This window comes from Alosa sapidissima, chromosome 4 (assembly GCF_018492685.1).
Source record: "Alosa sapidissima isolate fAloSap1 chromosome 4, fAloSap1.pri, whole genome shotgun sequence".
NCBI lineage: Eukaryota > Metazoa > Chordata > Actinopteri > Clupeiformes > Clupeidae > Alosa > Alosa sapidissima.
The window spans coordinates 28,334,224-28,353,373 of record NC_055960.1 but is presented as its reverse complement, the minus strand read 5'-3'; the positions used below and the strand labels follow the sequence as shown (position 1 = coordinate 28,353,373).

General features: G+C 40.6%; 1 protein-coding gene across 1 annotated transcript; it reads right to left on the bottom strand.

The window, feature by feature from the left end:
* Window positions 1-8,019: 8,019 nt before the first annotated feature.
* LOC121707542 lies at window positions 8,020-9,592 on the bottom strand. Its single transcript, XM_042090194.1, has 2 exons — window positions 9,265-9,592; window positions 8,020-9,132 (listed from the first exon to the last, which is right to left on the bottom strand). The coding sequence occupies exons 1-2, from the start codon at window positions 9,590-9,592 to the stop codon at window positions 8,795-8,797; spliced, it is 666 nt and encodes a 221-aa protein (XP_041946128.1). The 3' UTR covers window positions 8,020-8,794.
* Window positions 9,593-19,150: the final 9,558 nt, after the last annotated feature.

Genomic DNA, 19,150 nt, shown 5'->3' with positions numbered 1-19,150 from the left:
CCTTATTCAACATGACTCCTAACTTTGGTTGAAAGATTACAGAAGCTAGGTTCGTTGTGACAATATCCTGGGTAATATCCTAACAGCTAATGCTATTTTACACAGTAAAATCCGCATTTGAAAGCCTGGTCACCAGTTGCCAGTTTGTATGGCTAATTATTTTGCCTAGACTGCAATGAAAAAGCTTCGTATTTTTGGGTGGCATAGCTGATCTACAAACCACAAAAAGGGGCAAACATGTACATGCTGAAGGACAAAGAGAATATCACAATGTTTTACTCTGGCCTTTTATGGGATAGGCTGTGTATTGGCAGACAGCCCTAACTTACCGTTGTCGTTGACACACCCGCTCGCTTGACTGCCGGTGCAAACAAGTACAGTAGCCTGACATTTTCCGTGCGTGTAGGCCTACTGTAGCGTGCATGTCAGATAACCCTTCCCCCTCCCCCTTTGTTTTTCAGCAAATCATATGACGACGTTTCTTGTAGCCTGTTGTGCTGGCTATCGGAATGATCAGCAGCACAAATAAGCTAAAATATTGGTGGGGACAATTTTGTCATCTTAAAATATTGATTAGGACTAGTCCTTAGCGTCCCACCCTAAATCTACGCCCATGGAGGAATGGGACGAGTAGGGTCAGTGTTCCTCCTTTATAGCTTTACAAAGTAGGGCTGGAAGGAGTTATTGTGTTATTGTGTGCACATGTGAAACATTAATTTGGATTAATCTCTCACGCAAAGGGAGTGTGTGCAATTATATGATACAATAAAAGTATTATATTATAATTAGCTTTCTACAATACTGTAATATTGTATGGTACAAGCCAAATTGTCACAGCAATTAAAAATCAAATCAGCTTTTATGTGTGTTTTATAGATACTTAGATAGATAGATAGATACTTTATTGATCCCCAAGGGGAAATTCAAGATTTTTTATGTGTCTTATCTTATCTTAGATTAAATTACATTCAACTTTATTGTCATTTAGCAGAGACTCCGCCAGATGGATTGCTTCGCATTTGATCGGCATATCCATCTGGGAACTTTCTCTGTTGGAGAACTTTTGGGAAGAGGCAAAAATACTGGTTAGCTGATTGGATAAACCATCACCACCTATATTGGTGATAGACGGGCCAAATCAACCAATCAGATCAATGAAGTGAATGATGTACTAACAGAATCGACAAAAATACAACCACAAGCTAGGCTACCCTTAACTAAAACCTGCCTCAAAAACCAACGCTGATTGGCTGTTGGTTTGGCGAACGGTTCCAAATTTTCTCCATCACAAGAAGCCAGACTAATCTGTGAGTAGAAAATGGAGCTCGCGAGGCTAGCAGACAGGTACAGAGCCAATGAAATGCAGTTGACATCTGAAAGGATTGTGAATCAGAATAATTCTCTGTGTGTATTTCTTGTGGTCAGAATTCAATGAAAGCCTGTCTAGAGGCCTTTTGCCTATCACCAGGTGTGAAACGTCAATGTTTGTAGAAACAGTACGGGGCCAGGCCTCTGAGGAACTTCCTAGGAAAGGGGTTAGTTGTAATTAAAGGACAATAGAAGGTGACCAGACTTGACGGCATTCCCAAAACAACTCATTACCATTTAAAGTGTAGGAGAATGAGCCCTCTGCTTCACGACCCCTCTCTTTGTTGTAATACTTAAGCTCAGGTCATTTCTCTGTTGAGTTAGAGAATACTGGTGTACCCTTGCTTGGGGTGTCACAAACATGTACCTCTCCCTTGAGGGGCACTGGCCCCTCATTGAAAAGAATAAAAGCCTGTATCCTGATTTTCCATCGTCCTGACTGAGTCTCTAGAGAAATATGGTAGTAAAAATATGCTATCAGTTATGGAGGTTCCTCCCTGAGATTATTATAACTTTAGATTTACTCGGATTCAGGTCTGCTGAGAGATCTTCATCATCCTGTTTGACAGAGTGGGATTATAGGGAGTAGTCCTAAACAGTCCTAGCTGGTCGGGAGTTAATACAATTTCTGTTGTATTGGAAATGGCTCTAAAATACTGTCTGTTCTGTGAATCTATTTTCAGTGTTAGAAACCGTTTTTGTTTCTGGAAATGGTCTATGCATTAAAGCCTATAATGCAGTTTGATCTGTGAATCTATTCAGAATTCTTGTTGAAATTCTGGGGTAGCTGGAGAAATGGCCACTCTCCAAGAAGGCTACCAAAAATTGGGACTGCTTTCCTAGAGTCTCACCTGAAAAGATAATTGCATAAGAGTGTTGCTGACGGATATATGAAAAGGACAAAGGACACATTTATATTTGGATAAATTACAAGTGAAATTGGATTGATAATGCAACTATTTGAATTGTGGAGACTTCTAATGGACGATCAGGATTCAAGTAATATGTGATGCCCCATTTACAAAGATGGAGTTAGTTTTTTCTATGCTCAGTGTGAGACATGAGTTTGTCTTGTCTTCAAGTTAAGTCAAGTTTATTTATATAGCGTATTTCATACACAGAGGTCATTCAATGAGCTTTACATAAACAAAAGCAAACAGTAAGGGAAATTTTTCAACGATTTTCAATCTATTTTTCAGTAGATTTACTCACTAACATTGTTGTGGAAACACAATAAGCATGGAAGCTAAATGCACACTTCCTGCAACTGCATTAGCCTACTCGAAATAAGTTACTCCTCTAGTAAGTATTCACATGAAATAAAACAATAAAACATTGAGACCATTCAACAAAGCACACTGGGTAATAACAAATTCAACACATGAACTGGTTGCTATGGACTCGTCTCTAGGCTTCCTCAGTCATTGTAAAGCTGCCAAAGCTGAACATTATCCAAAACTCCATTTCTCAGACGAGCGTCAATTTGGGAGCTTGCATGCTACCACTCCTTCCTTCTCAAATGACTTGAAAAGGCTGTTTGCACAATTTCACAAATAATCACAGGGACCGAAAAAAATACCTAACATGCCAACTTTTCCGGGTTGATCATGTATTTTAACTTTTCCCCCGCTGTCTTGCCGTTTTAATATTTTCCCGTAGAATATCCCATATTACTGTAATACTCTCATAACATTAGTCCTGCCATCTGGCCTGTCTCTGTGTTGTCCTGTTGTTACCCCCTTGCCCTTCCAGAAGGGCTCGAATTACGTGGGAGCCAGAGGGAGCCGAGCTCCCATAGAGTGAGGACTGGCTCCCATGAAAGCAACAAAGTCAAAAACCTGAGGGGGTCTCTCTATAGACTATATGAGCAAACCGTATCGATTTGACAGCACTCGCAAATCTGAAGAAATCACCCTGCTTTAGTGTTAATTTCGTCAGACGAGACGAGAGGAAATATGTTAGTCAACAACCTTTTTTTTCATGACTAAGACGAGACGATGACGAGACAGCAGTAATGTCCTGAAACACTGACTAAGACTATCTTAAGATGCATTATTGTTGACGAAAAAAGACGAGACTAAAATGTCTTCCATGAAATAAAAACTAAGATAAAATCTCTCTTCATTTTCGTCTACAATATATAGAATATCGACAGAATATCTAGCTGTTACGTTTTCAAAATATTCCGAATGAGTTCATACGCAACAGCTTTCCTGTAGGCTAGTCTACGTGCTGTTGCTGCAACCCTGTGGCTGCAACACAAAACTACATGGAACAAGAACACTGGAGATTTCTGCCAGAGTTAGCAAGCTAACTACCTAAGCTGTATGCCACAATGCTACATACCCAGAAGTTGAAGCTTCTCTCATACAAATTAACATCCCCCAGAATGTCCATACGAAAATGTTCATCATGTAATGTCAACTATTTAACTACTTAGACTGATGATGCCAAGTTTGCTAGCAAGTAAGCTAATATGGAAAGTTCGCTAGCAAGTTAGCTATGGCTAAGATGGAGAGTCTGTTTGGGGAATGTGTTGTGTTTGGGCGTATATCGCCATCTAGCGAGGCGGAGTAAAACATTAATACTTTGGTCTATGACAGTGTTTCTCAAACAGTTTCTTCTTTTTCAGTTTCAGGACCACTTAACTAACCCTAGCTAAAAAAAAAAAAGATTATACCTTCTTCAACAGTAGCCTATAATTAGTCTACACTATAGGCCTACTCACTGAACAACTTTGCTTATTGTGTGGATTCATACTATATGATTTAAACTGGCATATCTTACATAGACAGTGTTGCAGAACTGTTTTTACATACAAGTTGGTTCAATATTGCAAACAACTCATCTATATTATATTTTACCACGTCTGCTCGCGGACCACTTGGGATAGCTTGCGGACCACCAGTGATTCCCGGACCACACTTTGAGAAACACTGGTCTACGAATATGACAGTGGTCCATTCAAATCTTGCCAATTCAAGTCTATGGTCAAATCCCAGCCGAGCTATAACTGTAGCTCGACTTACCTGTGCATGTAAACATACTGACTGACAAAAAATCAGAATGAGTAATTATAACAGACGAGTAGCTTTGTGGACACACAATATTGTTGGAAAATTGAGATGCGTGAAACACTATTTGACTCAAATGGTAATCAAAATGGTAAAAAAAAGACTAAAATGTGTTGACTAAAACTGACCAAGACTAAGATACCTTTAGTTTTCTTTTGACTAAAACTAGATTAAAATGACGAGACTTTTAGTCGACTAAAACTTGACTAACAAAAATTATATTTGAATGACTAAATATGACAATGACTAAAAAGGACATTTCGTCACAAGACTAAGACTAGGACTAAATTAAAAATAGGTGACAAAATTAACACTACCCTGCTTTGATGTGAGTGTGTCATAATGCAGCCTACAATGATTGTGTTATCAATCTATCTATCCTCTGCCATTCAGAGCTCCGGAAAGTTCCCAGCTATTTTGAAACACCTGTTAGCAATCTCTGATGTCGGAATATTCAATGGCTACCCGACAATATCTCAGTGCAAACTCCAAAATTGTTTGTCAATTTTCCACGGTTCAACACATTAGCCTACTAGAACATAGTTTGGCTGGCTTTATTCATTTCTGCCAGTTAGTGCTTTTTCCCCTGTGTAAGTTACACTACATGCATTATTGTGTTTGACACTGAGGACAGCCTATCTGAGACGGTGTTCTGGTTTAAATGAGTTACGTTGTGAAATTGAGAATGGGACAGACTAAATCGTTTAGTCTATTTCTTTGTATTGTGAAATTGAAATGAGATATGGACTATTATAATCAATAATATGTTGAAATTAATTAAAAGTAATCAATTTCTATGAAAAAACTATGTCTGTTGAGTGCGTGTGTCAAGGTAAAGCCTAGGCCTATGGCATATACTAAATATGTTTAGCCATTAGTATTTATGCAGATCATAAAATACTATAAATTATTTAAAAATATATATAAAGTTTATATGAATTCCAAAATATGAAATAGAAACCTATGACATAAGACACTTTCTGTGTGTGTGTGTGTGTGTGTGTGTGTGTGTGTGTGTGTGTGGAGGGTCAATCAAAGTCTAGGATCACCACTGATGTGAATGATCACACAGCATTTAATATTACTGATGGCGTCAAGGTGGTGGGGGCCCCCAAATCAAATATTTTTTTTTAAATCGCAAGCGTATCAAAATCAAGTTTCTTCACTTCTTATTAGTATCGAAACAGTAATTTTGGTATCGTGACAACAGGAGTTGGGGATGCATCCCCACTAAAGCGGAGACCAAACCCTTGAGTGGGCCAGAAGTATTACTTTACTTTCCTACATTTTCACAGAAATATCTGTACTTAATACTCCTTACATTTTCGAAACTAGCTCATTACTTTTGCAATAAGCATTTGAGGCGAATTTTCAGTTATTTATTTTATTTGAGGTCATTGTGTGCTTTCCCAACATCAAGGCTGATTTCAACCTAAATAGATGGGACAACAATACTGATGCAAAAAAAGGGGACTGACTTTGGATGCCAAAACAATGGTGACATGATAATGGAAAATGTCTTTGGCGAATTCAATACTTAATCAGCAACAAAACATCCTATTCTTTATTTGCTTTTTCTATTTTAAAAAAGTGTGGGAAAATATTCTGACATTTTCCTATAGGCATATTCTGCCAGTGAGCATACCTCACAGAAACAGAAACAGAAACATCTTCACTGAAGTCACTAATGTCTGTAAACAGATATTGTTGCAACACTTGTTGCCAAATGACTTGCACTGGTTTGTGGGGAAAGCTTTATGAGGGATTTGAATGTTTAATATATGAAACAGTCATTTTAAAAAGATAAAAATGCAAACTTAACTCATTAAGATAAAGTTATCTATTGTGAAAGTGACCAAAGGTCAACGTTTACTACAGGTGTTTGTGTGCATGTCAGCAGCAAAAAATGGAATTGGTAGTTTCAGTTTCACTATAAGTTGTATGTAAGTTATTTTAATGACAGAATAGCCCATAGACTTTGGTCTGTGAAGAGATCATTATCTTCATGTATAAGATTAGTCCCTCTCTGGGAACCATCACCTTATCTACCCTACCGCCTGACGACAAACCCCCCAGCCTTCCACCTGCACTAGACACCCACCAGTATGCATATACCGTGCAAACAGATCAACTGAGGATGCCATATCCACAGCCCTCCACTCTGCCCTCACCCATCTGGATAATAAAAATTCCTATGATAGGATGCTATTCATTCTGCAAAACTCCACCTGAATAAGGCTGCAGGCCCAGATGGCATCAGTCCCAGGGTACTAAAGTCCTGCGCTGACCAGCTGTGCTGGGTTCTGCAGCACCTATTCAACCTTAGCCTTGGGCAGGGGAGGGTACCTGTGCTGTGGAAAACATCCTCCCTGGTTCCGGTCCCAAAGAAGCCCTCTCCAACGGCCCTCAACGATTATAGACCAGTTGCCTTGACATCACATGTCATGAAGGTGCTGGAGAGAGGTGCTGGTTTTGGCCCATCTGAGACCACTGGTGGCCCCCCTCCCTGGACCCCCTACAGTTTGCCTGCTGTCCCAAGGTGGGAGTGGAGGATGCCAACATCTACCTGCTCCAGAGAGTCCACTCTCACCTGGATAGAGCAGGCGGCACTGTGAGAATCATGTTTTTTGATTTCTCCAGTGCATTTAACACCATCCAGCCTTGGCTGCTGGGGGAGAAGTAGCAGAGGATGCAGCTGGCCACCACCATCACTTCTTGGATTATGGACTACCTCTCGGATAGGCCACAGTTTGTTCGGCTCGGGGGCTGTGTGTCTGAGCGGGTGGTCAGCGTTACAGGAGCACCTCAGGGGACTGCTATCCCCTTTCCTTTTCACACTCTACACCTCTGACTTCCAATACAACTCTGAGTCTTGCCATCTGCAGAAGTTCTCAGATGACTCTGCATTGGTGGGGTGTGTTAAGAGGGGGGGTAGAAACAGAGTACCGGCAGATGGTGGATCGCTTTGTGGAGTGGTGTGGGAGCAACCACCTGCTCTTAAATGTGGCCAAGACCAACGAGATGGTGGTGGACTTTAGCAGGAACAGGACTAAGCCAAACACCATCACTGTCCTGGGGGAAGAGGTGGAGGTGGTGGAGAACTATAAATATCTGGGGGTTCACATAGACAATAAACTGGACTGGAAGCATAACACTGAGGCTGTCTACAAGAAGGGTCAAAGCAGGCTCTATTTCTCGAGGAAGCTTAAGGGCTGTGTTTTGGGCACCTGCGCATGGCGTAAAGTTCGTTTTTCACCCGCGCAAAGTTGAATTCGGTATTTTGCACGTTTATTTTTTAAACATCGCGCCCAGGGGTGTGGCAATAGGGAGGGGCTGGCGCATTGTCTAAAAATCGCTATTATACACCACCTAAACCTGGTCAGAAGTCAATGGCGAGTTGTTCATATGCTATTTTAAGAGCGCATGTCAACAGTCATATGGGCGGGTGCACAACGCGCGTACACCCTGCTTCTGTCATCCTCAAGAACGCGCACCAGCTGAACATCCATGCAAATCATTACAAATTACATGATTACAATGGAAAACAAAATTCTAATAAAGATATACGAAATACATCTCCTAATGAATAGTTATTCACCATTTATTTGCAAATTGGTAATGACGGATAAAAATGATTACTTCACCAATACAAGCAAGACCCGTCGGTATTTAAATCAACCTGCCAAGCCAGGGGTGTCTGTTAAGAAGCAGGAAATAGGCCTGCGTACATTCAGGAAACACTGACGGATTGACCTCACACCAGTACAACACAATGTAAGTGAAAAACATCACTATTGAACTCATCTGTTGAATATTGTTGCGCGTGTTAATATTGTCCATTGGCGCAGCCATATGGAGTATCTTATTGGACAGAGAATAGGAAGACGGCAAAGGTGAGGGGACCGAGTCTACCGGCCAAGGCACACATATCTGTCTCTCACTGAAGAGGAGTGTAGGCGTAAACTGCGCCTATCCCGCCAGGCTGTGACGGACATCTGCCATCTCCTCGCCGATGAGCTGGGAACTGCTGTACCCTGTCCCTATGCCCTCCCCGTTGCTGTGAAAGTAACCGCAGCGCTGTATTTCTTTGCTAGTTGGGTTATTCCAAGTTCAATTGGAGGCATATCCCAAGCTGCCATAAGTTCGGCTATACATGCAGTTACATCAGGTTTAGTCCGACATGCTGGTGAATATATTCAATTTACCATGACACCTGACAGGAGCGTGCAAGGCAAGAGTTCTGGGCAAAGAGTGGGTTCCCTGGTGTTATGGGTGCTATAGATTGCACTCATGTGCAAATACGTGCCCCATCAGAAAATGCTCTGATCTATATTAACCGCAAGGGAACCCACTCAATAAACGTACAGGTGATTTGCAATGCTGCATGTGAAGTCGTGCATGTGTGTACAAATTATCCTGGCTCCAGTCACGACTCCTTCATACTGGCCAATTCTGTCATTCCTACAGTCTTCCAGAGGCGCCGAACACTGTGCCGGATTCCGACGAGCTCTCTCTCCAGCATATTGAAGCCGGCCTGCTGGAGATCCTGGCCGATGCTGCCACGGCGTGGTCTGGGTCGGCGCGTTGCTCCCCTGGACCTCGAAGTTGTTGGTGGCACTCCTCCCTCCACAACTGCCCCCCTGCTCTACTCCACTGGTTCCGGGCTCAGGAGGATCTTCAGCCAGCAGAGCTGCAGAACATTTTGGTTTATTTATTATATGCCTTTGTTTAAGGTAGTAAAGATACAATAAAATCATCAAACACAACAATTTTCACAATAAGTCTGTAAAGTAAGCCTGTATGTACAGTAAGCATGACTGACCTTGATGTTGGACGCCGACTTCTAACCTTCCAAATCCCTCAATGCTTTCTGCACTGAGGGTGGAGGCAGCGAGGTCCTCCACTGGCGTCAGATCCTCAATATTGCCCGGTCCCCCTCCCGTCTCCAAACGCTGCTTTCGGTTCGCGGCAAGCTTTTGCTTTCCCCGTCTCCTGACATCACTGTACCGTTTACGGCATTGTGCAGCTGTTCTAGTGATGCCAGAAGACGAGGACACGCTCGCCGCGACCTCCTCCCACGCCTGCTTCACCTCGGGGAGTTTTGGTGGCGTTCTAGCATCCCCGAAAATTTCGTGCTCGCGGGCCTTCATCGTGGCCAAAACGCTCTTGTCGCCCTGGCAATTGCGCCATCATACCAACTCGCCATTGTTCAAGTGCCTGGGTTTTAAAGGGAATGGCAGGTGAGGGTTTGATTGGTTTATTGCATGTCACGCCTCTGGTTAATTAGAAGGCTTAGTACCACCTTTTTGAACAATGCGCTGAATGGAATACATGAATGTGGGCTGGCCACATCCAAAAAAATCAATGCGCTTTGCGCCAGTGACGATGCACTTTAGAATGTCATGATAGGGCCCTAAGTCTTTTAATGTGCGCACTAAGATGTTACAAATGTATTATCAGTCTGTGGTAGCAAGTGCAATTTTCTTTGCTGTCATCTGCTGGGGTAGCAGTATCAGGGCCAGTGACTCTAACAGACTGACCAAACTGATTAGGAAAGCAGGCTCTGTGCTGGGGACTACTCTAGAGCCTCTAGAGTTGGTGGTGGAAAGGAGGATGTTGCAGAAATTGTTACACATCATGGACAATGCATCACATCCCCTACACAGTACACTGGCAAAACAACAACGTTTTTTTAGTTGGCGGTTTCGCCAACTCAGTTGCAGTAAGGACAGATATAAGAAAACTTTCTTACCCACAGCAATAGCACTGTACAATGACTCTCCTTTGAGTAGAGAGAGACAACTTATCTTTAAATCTTTTATATATAACATGGAGGCAATTGTCTTGTTTATGTCTTACTAGGCAGTTACACTTTGGTACTTGGATGTGTATGGTACCTTGACAGCTACCAATATTATGTCTTGTGGGTGAAAGTAATTTTTTGTTTATGTATGTGGACTATATGTGTGCTTGCTGTATGTTCTTAAGGCTGCTGAAACAACTGAATTTTCCCTGTGGGATAATTAAAGTATATCTGTCATGGCTGTCAATCGATTAAAAAAAAGAATCTAATTAATTACATACTCTGTTATTAATTAATCTAAATTAATCGCATATATAATTTTTGCTGTGAAAGTATTTTAAATATTTAAATTCAAATGAATCATTGAATAATCAGCATTAGTGACATTAAAGTTCAAAGACTCTTTTATTATTAGTTTCACTGTTCAAATAATTGCCATAATAATCTATGATATGACCTAATATGCTGAGGAAATAAATTAAAAAGTGCTTAGTTTTTTTTTCACATACAAGGCATTTCAGGCCACAGATATAACCTAGGGGACACAATGAAAATAAATTAACACTCCCCTCAATGTCAACACTTATTTCTTTGCATTGATGTGCGACTACAGAGTTGATGAACTCCGGTGATATGCAAATCCTTGCTGCAGACATTGCAGAGGACTTTATTTTCAACACTTTATTTTTTATCAACACCATCAGGCTGTTTTTTAAAAGTAAATGTTCCAATCAATGATCCAGGCAGCACGTTTTCTTCTCTCTCCTTCATTTTACAGTCTAATTTTTACTGACTAGAACGGCTCGGGGTCAAAGGTCATACGGAATCGATTAATCTGCACTAATTTCTTAATCAGTTATTTTTTCTCAAATTAATTAATCGAAATTAATCAGTTATTTTGACAGCCCTAATATTTATCTATCTATCTATGTATCTATCTATCGACTTCAGTTCAGCTTTTAATAGTCACATCTGATCTGATCATGAAACTACACAGGCTTCAGCATATCCAACTGCAACTGGATATTTTCTGATCAACAGACCCTAGACGGAGAGGCTAAAAAACCTCTCCTCCACTACACTTCCTCTAAACAGTGGTGTGCCACAAGCAGTGTTGCCACAGTTACCTTGAAAAAGCAATCTGATTACTGATTACTCCTTTAAAAAGTAACTTAGTTACCTTACTGATTACTTGGTTTTAAAAGTAACTAAGTTAGATTACAAGTTACTTTAGGTACATTCAGCAGCTGCCGACAACACCCCGCCGCCTCAACATAAAAAGGACAATCGGTTTTGCCAGTACTCATTTTATTGGATGTGCATCAGTGCAACAGTAATGTCAAGAATGTATAGCAGACATCCCAACCTGAAAAAAGTAATTTCAGGGAGGTATCCCTTTAGCCTACCTGGGCAGATGAATGTTTGTTCAATAATGTCTAGTGAGTACACCAAATAAGGAAGGCCTACATATATAAATTGTGATAATAAAATATGTAGATTTTGGTAGTTTGGGCTATTTATGTAACCTTGGCAACTAGCCATCTAGTATAGGTCTGAATAATATGCAAATGAAATTACACTTGTTAAACTCACCTCAACAAGTCTTTTGCAATCATTTAACATGCCTTGGGCTATGCTAAATTCACTGTTACAACAATCATTATTTTTTTTACTCTTATGAGACAAGGGTACACTTTCATATAGTCTGATGTGAAATTTTTTTTTTAGGCGGTTTTGTACATCTCTGGAAATGACCACATTCTTTCCTCTTGGTCATTTATTTTATCTTGGAAACACAACTGAGGCCCACTACCAGGTCTTGTGAATCTGTATTTCAAAGTAGATGATCAATATAGAATGATGAAATATGAGCACTTTAGACCATTATTTGCCAAGGTATGCTCATGAGTTTTGTAAAATGCCCTATGGAAACTCCCCATAGGACTTTTGGTTACCCAAAATGCATACTGACAATAAAAGGCTTACTGTGTGGCAACCTCTTGGTGTAGAAGCATAATCCTGGTCTCAAATGAAAGGTAACACTTTGAGGTTTCTTGTAGACTATTTGGAATGTATGTCAGGGGTTCTGATATAGAATGACTACACAAAATATGGAATGATTACACAAAAGTCTCTATTTTTGCATTTTCTTTGTTGGTTCAATGGGTGTTTAAGATTGACTATACATCTGCACAACTAATATTGGATAAAACAACATGAATGTTCAATTTCTAGGGACTACTGTGAATATTCCAATATCCAATATGCTGCATCTTACGGCTAAGGGATATACACTGCAACTAGAAAGTAGGGAGGCATTTTTTATCCAATTTAATTGAGACATAGTAAGATTAATCTGACAATGTAAAGCACTATACAGATTGTACATGACAAATGTTGTCATATATGGATGGCTTTTAAATGGTGTATAATATTACTATGCTACATAGCAATATGGTGCAATCAATTGATTTAGAATGTTGGGGGCACTGCAATTGTTCCACCTGCGGGACACCCGCAGTGTAAACAGTTTCTTTTTTGGGCTTTTTGCCTTTATTTGGATAGGTCAGTGAGGAGTGTGAAAGTGTTGTGAATCAGCCTCATTTCTGTAAATGTACATACTGTGTAGTTCTTATGGTCATTTGTGATTTTGTACCCATGTGTATCCTGTGTGTGTCTTTGGTCTGTATGCAGTGTATCCATTGTTGATCCTTGAAGGATTAGAATTCAATGAAAGCCTGTCTAGAGGCCTTTTGCTTATCACCAGGTGTAAAATGTTAATGTTTGTAGACACAGTGAGGGGTCAGGCCTCTGAAGGACTTCCCAGGAAAGGGGGTAGTTTTAATTAAAAGACAATAGAAGCTGGCCAGACTTGATGTCACCAAAAGGCCACATCCCCACCTTTACATTGCATATTCATACTATAGGTCACTCCTTCTCTTTGTGTGTAACCTTAAATATGGTAGACTGTTTCTGTATAGTCAGAGAATACTGAGAATACTGGTGGAACTCATGATGGGGTGACACAAACATTCCATCTGTTCCTCTGGCCCCTCATTGAAAAGAATAAAAGCCTGGATCCTGATCCATTGTCCTGACTGAGTCTTAAGAGAAATATGGTAGTAAAAAATATACTATCAAGTGACAGGAAGTAAGTGGGAGAGAGATGGGGTGGGAATCGGGAAATGACCGCAAGTCGGATTTGAACCTGGGTCCCCGTAAGCACTCGGACCTGTGCATGGTACGGGCGCTGTAGCCTGCTGCGCCACAGTGTCCCCAGAGCTGAAATTGAATTAGCTATCAAAAATGTAAAGAACAACAAGGCTTCAGGAAAGGACCAATTATCAGCCAAGCTATTTAAAACAGATCCAACTCTTGCGACCAACATTCTGCATCCATTCTTCAAGAAGATATGGCAAGGAGAAAACCTCCCAAGCACATGGCAAGAAGGAACCATCATCAATACCCAAGAAAGGAAATCCAACCAAATGTAAACAATTGGAGAGGAATAACGCTACTCTCAATTCCAAGCAAAGTATTCTGCAAAATATTGCTAAACCAAATGAAAACCGCAGTGGATAATATGTTACAGAAGAAACAGGCAGGATTTAGGAAAGGGAGAGGCTGCACTGACCATATTTTTGTATTAAGAAATATAATTAAACAATGCACTGAATGGCAGAGACAACTCATCAACTTCATCGATTTCGAAAAGGCTTTTGGACAACCTCCATCGGGACAGTCTTTTTGGAAAATCCATCTTTATTATGGAATACCAGAAAAGATAGTAGCACTGGTGAAGACATTCTATAAGGAGTTCATGTGCACTGTAGGTTTTTCAAACGACTAGTTGAGTCAGGAGTGAGGCAAGGATGCATGATGTTGTCCCTACTATTCATCATAGCTGTGGACTGGGTACTACGAGCAACAATAAAGATCTTAAACGGTGACATCCTGGACCGTCTTTTCCAACCTAGAGGACTATGCGGACGACCTTGTCCTCTTATCACACCTACAAAATCACATGCAAGATAAAACATTCAAACTACAGAAGAATGCCAGTATGTTGGGTCTGAAGATTAACATAAAGATAACTGAAGTCATGGTCCTTAACACAAAAGAACTGCCCATCATAGAATTGGTTGGACAACAAGTGACATGCACATCGGCTTTCACATACCTAGGAAGCATGGTAACAGCAGAGGGTGGAGCTGACCAAGACATAAAGGCCCGACTAAAGCAAGAATAGCATTTCTAGACTTTGAAACATCTGGAGTTCAACAAACATAACAACGAAAACCAAGATCATGCTGTACAACAGCTGTGTAATGTCGGTGCTTTTTTATGGTGTTGAATGACAGAATGACAAGCTTTCCAGCTTTCACAGCTGTTGCCTCAGAAAGATCTTGAGGATATTTTGGCCCAAGAAGATAACTTAGATTAAGATAAATAATTGTGAGCTACAAACAAAGTGCTTGGAAATGGAAATAATACGGTTACGAAGGAGATGGTTATAGTTAGGGCATGTACTGGACTTAGGAAACCATATGATGACATCACAAAAAAAATAGCACTGCAATGGACCCCAGAAGGAAGACGCAAAAGAAGAAGACCCAAAACAACCTGGAGACAAACCATCATTCACTAGTTCACATTCCGTAATTTGTAAACAGATATAATAGCGTAATAGAAAAGCATGTTTGGCGAAGTCTCTGGCCAGGGTCCTGAAGTGATTCGCGGGATCGTGCAGGAGTCAACTGCGCAGGCAGGAGTCGTGCAGGATTCCGCAATACACCCCAAAAAATGTGTTAAAGATGAGGGACCCTATAGCCAGGACCACACGAACAAATTTGACGGGAGAGCGTGAGATGCGCCAATTCCCTCAGATCAGAGAGACTTGATCTGATAGGCTATAAGAGTGATAGGCGTCGGAGGACCACGGGCCGGGAGTTTTGAGCGCTTGATCGGACAGGCCGTTTTTTGCCGCCTTGGTGGCTGCACCATAAAATAATGAGTAATGGCCTGCTGGGATTCCGATTTGCGTTAGAACAGCATATTGAGCTGCGTTTGAAACCAGAAGCGAGTAACGGAGCGTCCGTAGTCTGAAGGGGGATCTTTCCATGCGATGGAAGTTCAACATCTAATGCACCCCAATGTTTAGTAGGCTAGTAAGGCCTAAGCAATTAAAATAGGCTGCTGTAGCTAACTGCGGTAGCTATAACGGCAAGAGAAGTAATGAGCAGCAACACATTATTAGAGAGGATTCCGAGGAACAGAGCAGAGCTACACGCAGGTGCAGGTGCTCCCTTGGTCAGCTAGGGAACTCTCTGAACACAGAGGAAGGCGAAAAAACTCCCAGACATTTAAAGGAGAAACTATTGGGGGGACTATATAGGGAGGGTTGATTAGCTGGAAAGAGAAAGAGGCCGTAGTAGCGGAAGGCAAGGTAGTGGGCTGCACACGAGCTGCCATAACTTGCTGAGTTGAGTGAGCAGGGGAAAAGCTGTTTAGGAATAGAGAAAGAGGCCGCAGTAGCAGAAGGCAAGGTAGTGGGCTGCATGCGGGCTGCCATAACTTGCGGAGTTGAAAAAATCGTAATCAAAGAAACACGGTTCAAACAAAACTGAGAAAGAGGCAAAGACAAAATGTTACACGGTTACCCAAATGATTTCATTGCAATCTTGTATTTTTTAATTGAGTTTAATTTTTTTGTTTGATTTTTTCTATTTGGTATTTTGATTTGTATTTTTTTGCTTGCTATTTTATAAGTATTCTTTAATTTTTTTGACACAAAATTGATTCCATAGACACCGGAGGAACGGAGCTCCGCGCTGCGACGCTGGTGCTGGGTTGATCGGCTATAGTAGGAGAGGAAAGATCAACTGATTGTTGAAGAAGGCGACGCAGGTCTGCTTTCCTTGCGAAACAAGGGCAATCGATCCTACATCCAACTCTGCTCTAATCAAAGATATGGTCCGCGGAGTAGCTCTCCTTCACGTTTTTTGAGGGGTCGCCAGAGATCATGTGAAGAATGTAGACAGCAAGACAGCAAGAAGATAAGCCAAGAAATATGCTATTACAGTCACTGATCATACTGACCTCAAACTACTGAGGTCTCCTTTCACACAGGACGGAACACTATGACATTCCACCAGCAGTAGGAGCCAAAATCATGTCTGGGACAGGACAGCCATAGAACACTGCACTGAAGATAGATTCGTCTTGATAGATTTGTCTTCTTTGTAAAGCAGTTACAAACCAAACGTGCCGTTACATCATTTCTGGTGAGGAGCATTCAGTTACTGAACAGATTAGACACAGGCACTTAGTCATTTTAAATCTATTGATTATTTATTGCATTATGTATTGACTTATTCTTAGCTATTGGACTGATGATTAAGTGTCACCACCATTGCTGTGTTGTTGTTGTTTATACGTCTTCAACGTTGTTGGATGTTTGGTGTGGTTTTTATTGTTTATTATTACTTATTGTTGTCTGTGCTTATGGTCAATGTGGCTCCCTTGAGTGCAAAACAAATCCCCCTTGGTACAATAAAGATTTCATTCATTCATTCCTTCATTTATTCAAAGCAGTTGAACTTTTAGTTAAACTTTCAGTTTTTCATTATTTTGTAGATTTTTGTATTCATATGACCAAACTTATTTTGAGGGAACAGTTAGGCTATAGGCAGAGAGAGAGAGAGAGAGAGACAAACATTGAGAAGTGGGTGAGAAATTAACAATATTCACTATGGCATGGATTTATGTTTTCAACTCAAGACATGTCTCAAGATGTCTGTCAACATCATCAATTCTTTGTTTAAGCCCCTGAAACACAGGGAAGAACTCATTTAGCCTACAGAGAGGGTTGTAGTGGAGTAGCCTAATGAGGGTATAGCCATTATGGGAAAGGGCACACCATATTTGTGAAAAGGTTTGTACATGGAGATGTAAAGATAAAACATAGTATAAATATTAAATGATTCAATAAAAGAGAAGTAAGCTAGCATATCATGGTTGATTATGGTTATAGATATGCTTTTGTCCAAAGCGACATACAAATACAAAACAATTATAATACTTAAATTTAACAGGGAATTAAAATGTTGGTCAGACTATAATAAGGAGAATAGCAATAATAAACAATGTTAATTCAATCAATAGCCTAATGAAACTAGATGTACCGCATAGCGGTACAAAATATGACCGCTGACCGTTCCGCGAAAATAAACCACACTTCAATTTGTCTCCATATTTTACTCCATCCCCCACTCTTGAAACTTTTGTTTATGCTTGTTTGGCATGCCTGAGTGTGTGTGTGCACCTGCACAGAAAGTAGCCTACTGGTGCTGAAAAGGTGAATAGATTGTAGAATAGCCAAAGAAGATGTAGCATTGTTATAAAACCTTTAAAATCTCTAAACAATCACAAGTAGGGCAGTTCATCACAGTTCATCCATTGCAACTGGATTGATGAAAGGTCACTTACACCTGTAGGCTACATTGTATTTGGGAAAAGCAAAAGGTATCAGCATAATGTTATTTATTTATTTATTTATTTATAAACAAAAGCATCTCTGTCAGTTCCATGCCGTTTTCAACAGCTATCAAAAACAAAAGTAATTTTTGGATGGATGGATTTTTTGTGAATGTTTCTTCTTCTACATAAGATTTTAGTCATCTTTAGTTCATGTAATACTTTATTGTCAATGCACAAATTAAGTAACAGTAGTCTGAAACGAAATGCTGTTTTACATCTAACCAGTGGTGCAAATAACTGACATGATGAAATGCGTCGCTAGACTGTTCATACACATTTTAACGGGCCAAAGTTGAAGAGCTGTTGTCCGTTATTGTTCGTGCAAATATAGGCTGATTCATGTTCCCTTGCATTGTGTAACTGAGGTCCATGGCTAGTCTGGCTTTCACCAGACCAAGCTCAGTCTTTTAAGAAATCAAAAAATAAATAGCGGCCAGATCAGGCTGGGTTCACCCAGCCTAGTCCATAGGCACCCGATATTGTTTAATTTTCCGATTGAGATATCCACGCTCTGGCTATTCTAAATGCAAAAATGCATCAGGGAGTTATGACAAAACTGTAACTAACAAACTAGATCCTAATAGAAAGCTGATAGCTTCCCTAAGCTACTTATAAGGTAGGCCTAGCCTACAACATAAATTGTCAATAGGCTATGCTGGCGACACAAATAAAATCTCCTTTGGAAACCAATGGCTTACGCCTTACAGTATCAAGCGGACTTAAACTGCCATATCGTGGCGAAAAGTTGTAATAAAATTCGCGCATCTCCATGAGTCAAGGAAAGCGCGAATGAAGTAGCCACTTCTAAATGGGACCCACTACACAGTAGCTTAAGGTGTGTTGCTAAAGCAGCCATAATGAAATGAAGGTGTCATTGTTTGGATACTTCACACACACGTGCTTTTTTTCACAGACTACAACTACTACCAAGCTGGAATCAAAGCACATCGATTCCCCTCTCACACCCTGCACGCACTTAAAACAAAATAAACAGGCGTCTCAGTCTCACGCATGTATAGGCAAAACTGTATCAGACCGGTGTAACGTTGGTAAATCTTCCATTGCACAGAATGATTTTTGTAGCACGTGCAACAAATGACAGTCGAAAGATACAATTACAGTGCTGCTATCAATTTGCTTGGTATAACCGCATTTATAGTTTTCTACAAATGCAATCAATCAAATTGGCCTCCATCACTCAACCAACGCTAACGGTAACATTACCTAGGTCCTTATTGATATTATAAGATTAACGTACCTGCAGTAAAAACCAAGCATGTCCGATAAACATCCACAGATTTATTTCGGCTTCGAGAAGAAATGGGAATTACATTTCATGTGACCATCATCTGGTAAACTACAGTCC

Excerpts from the sequence above, each read along its gene's own strand:
- LOC121707542 (XM_042090194.1), bottom strand. The coding sequence starts at position 9,592 with ATGAAGGCCCGCGAGCACGAAATTTTCGGGGATGCTAGAACGCCACCA. Across the intron at positions 9,133-9,264 it reads AGTCGGCGTCCAACATCAAG|CTCTGCTGGCTGAAGATCCT; the intron begins GTCAGTCATGCT and ends AATGTTCTGCAG.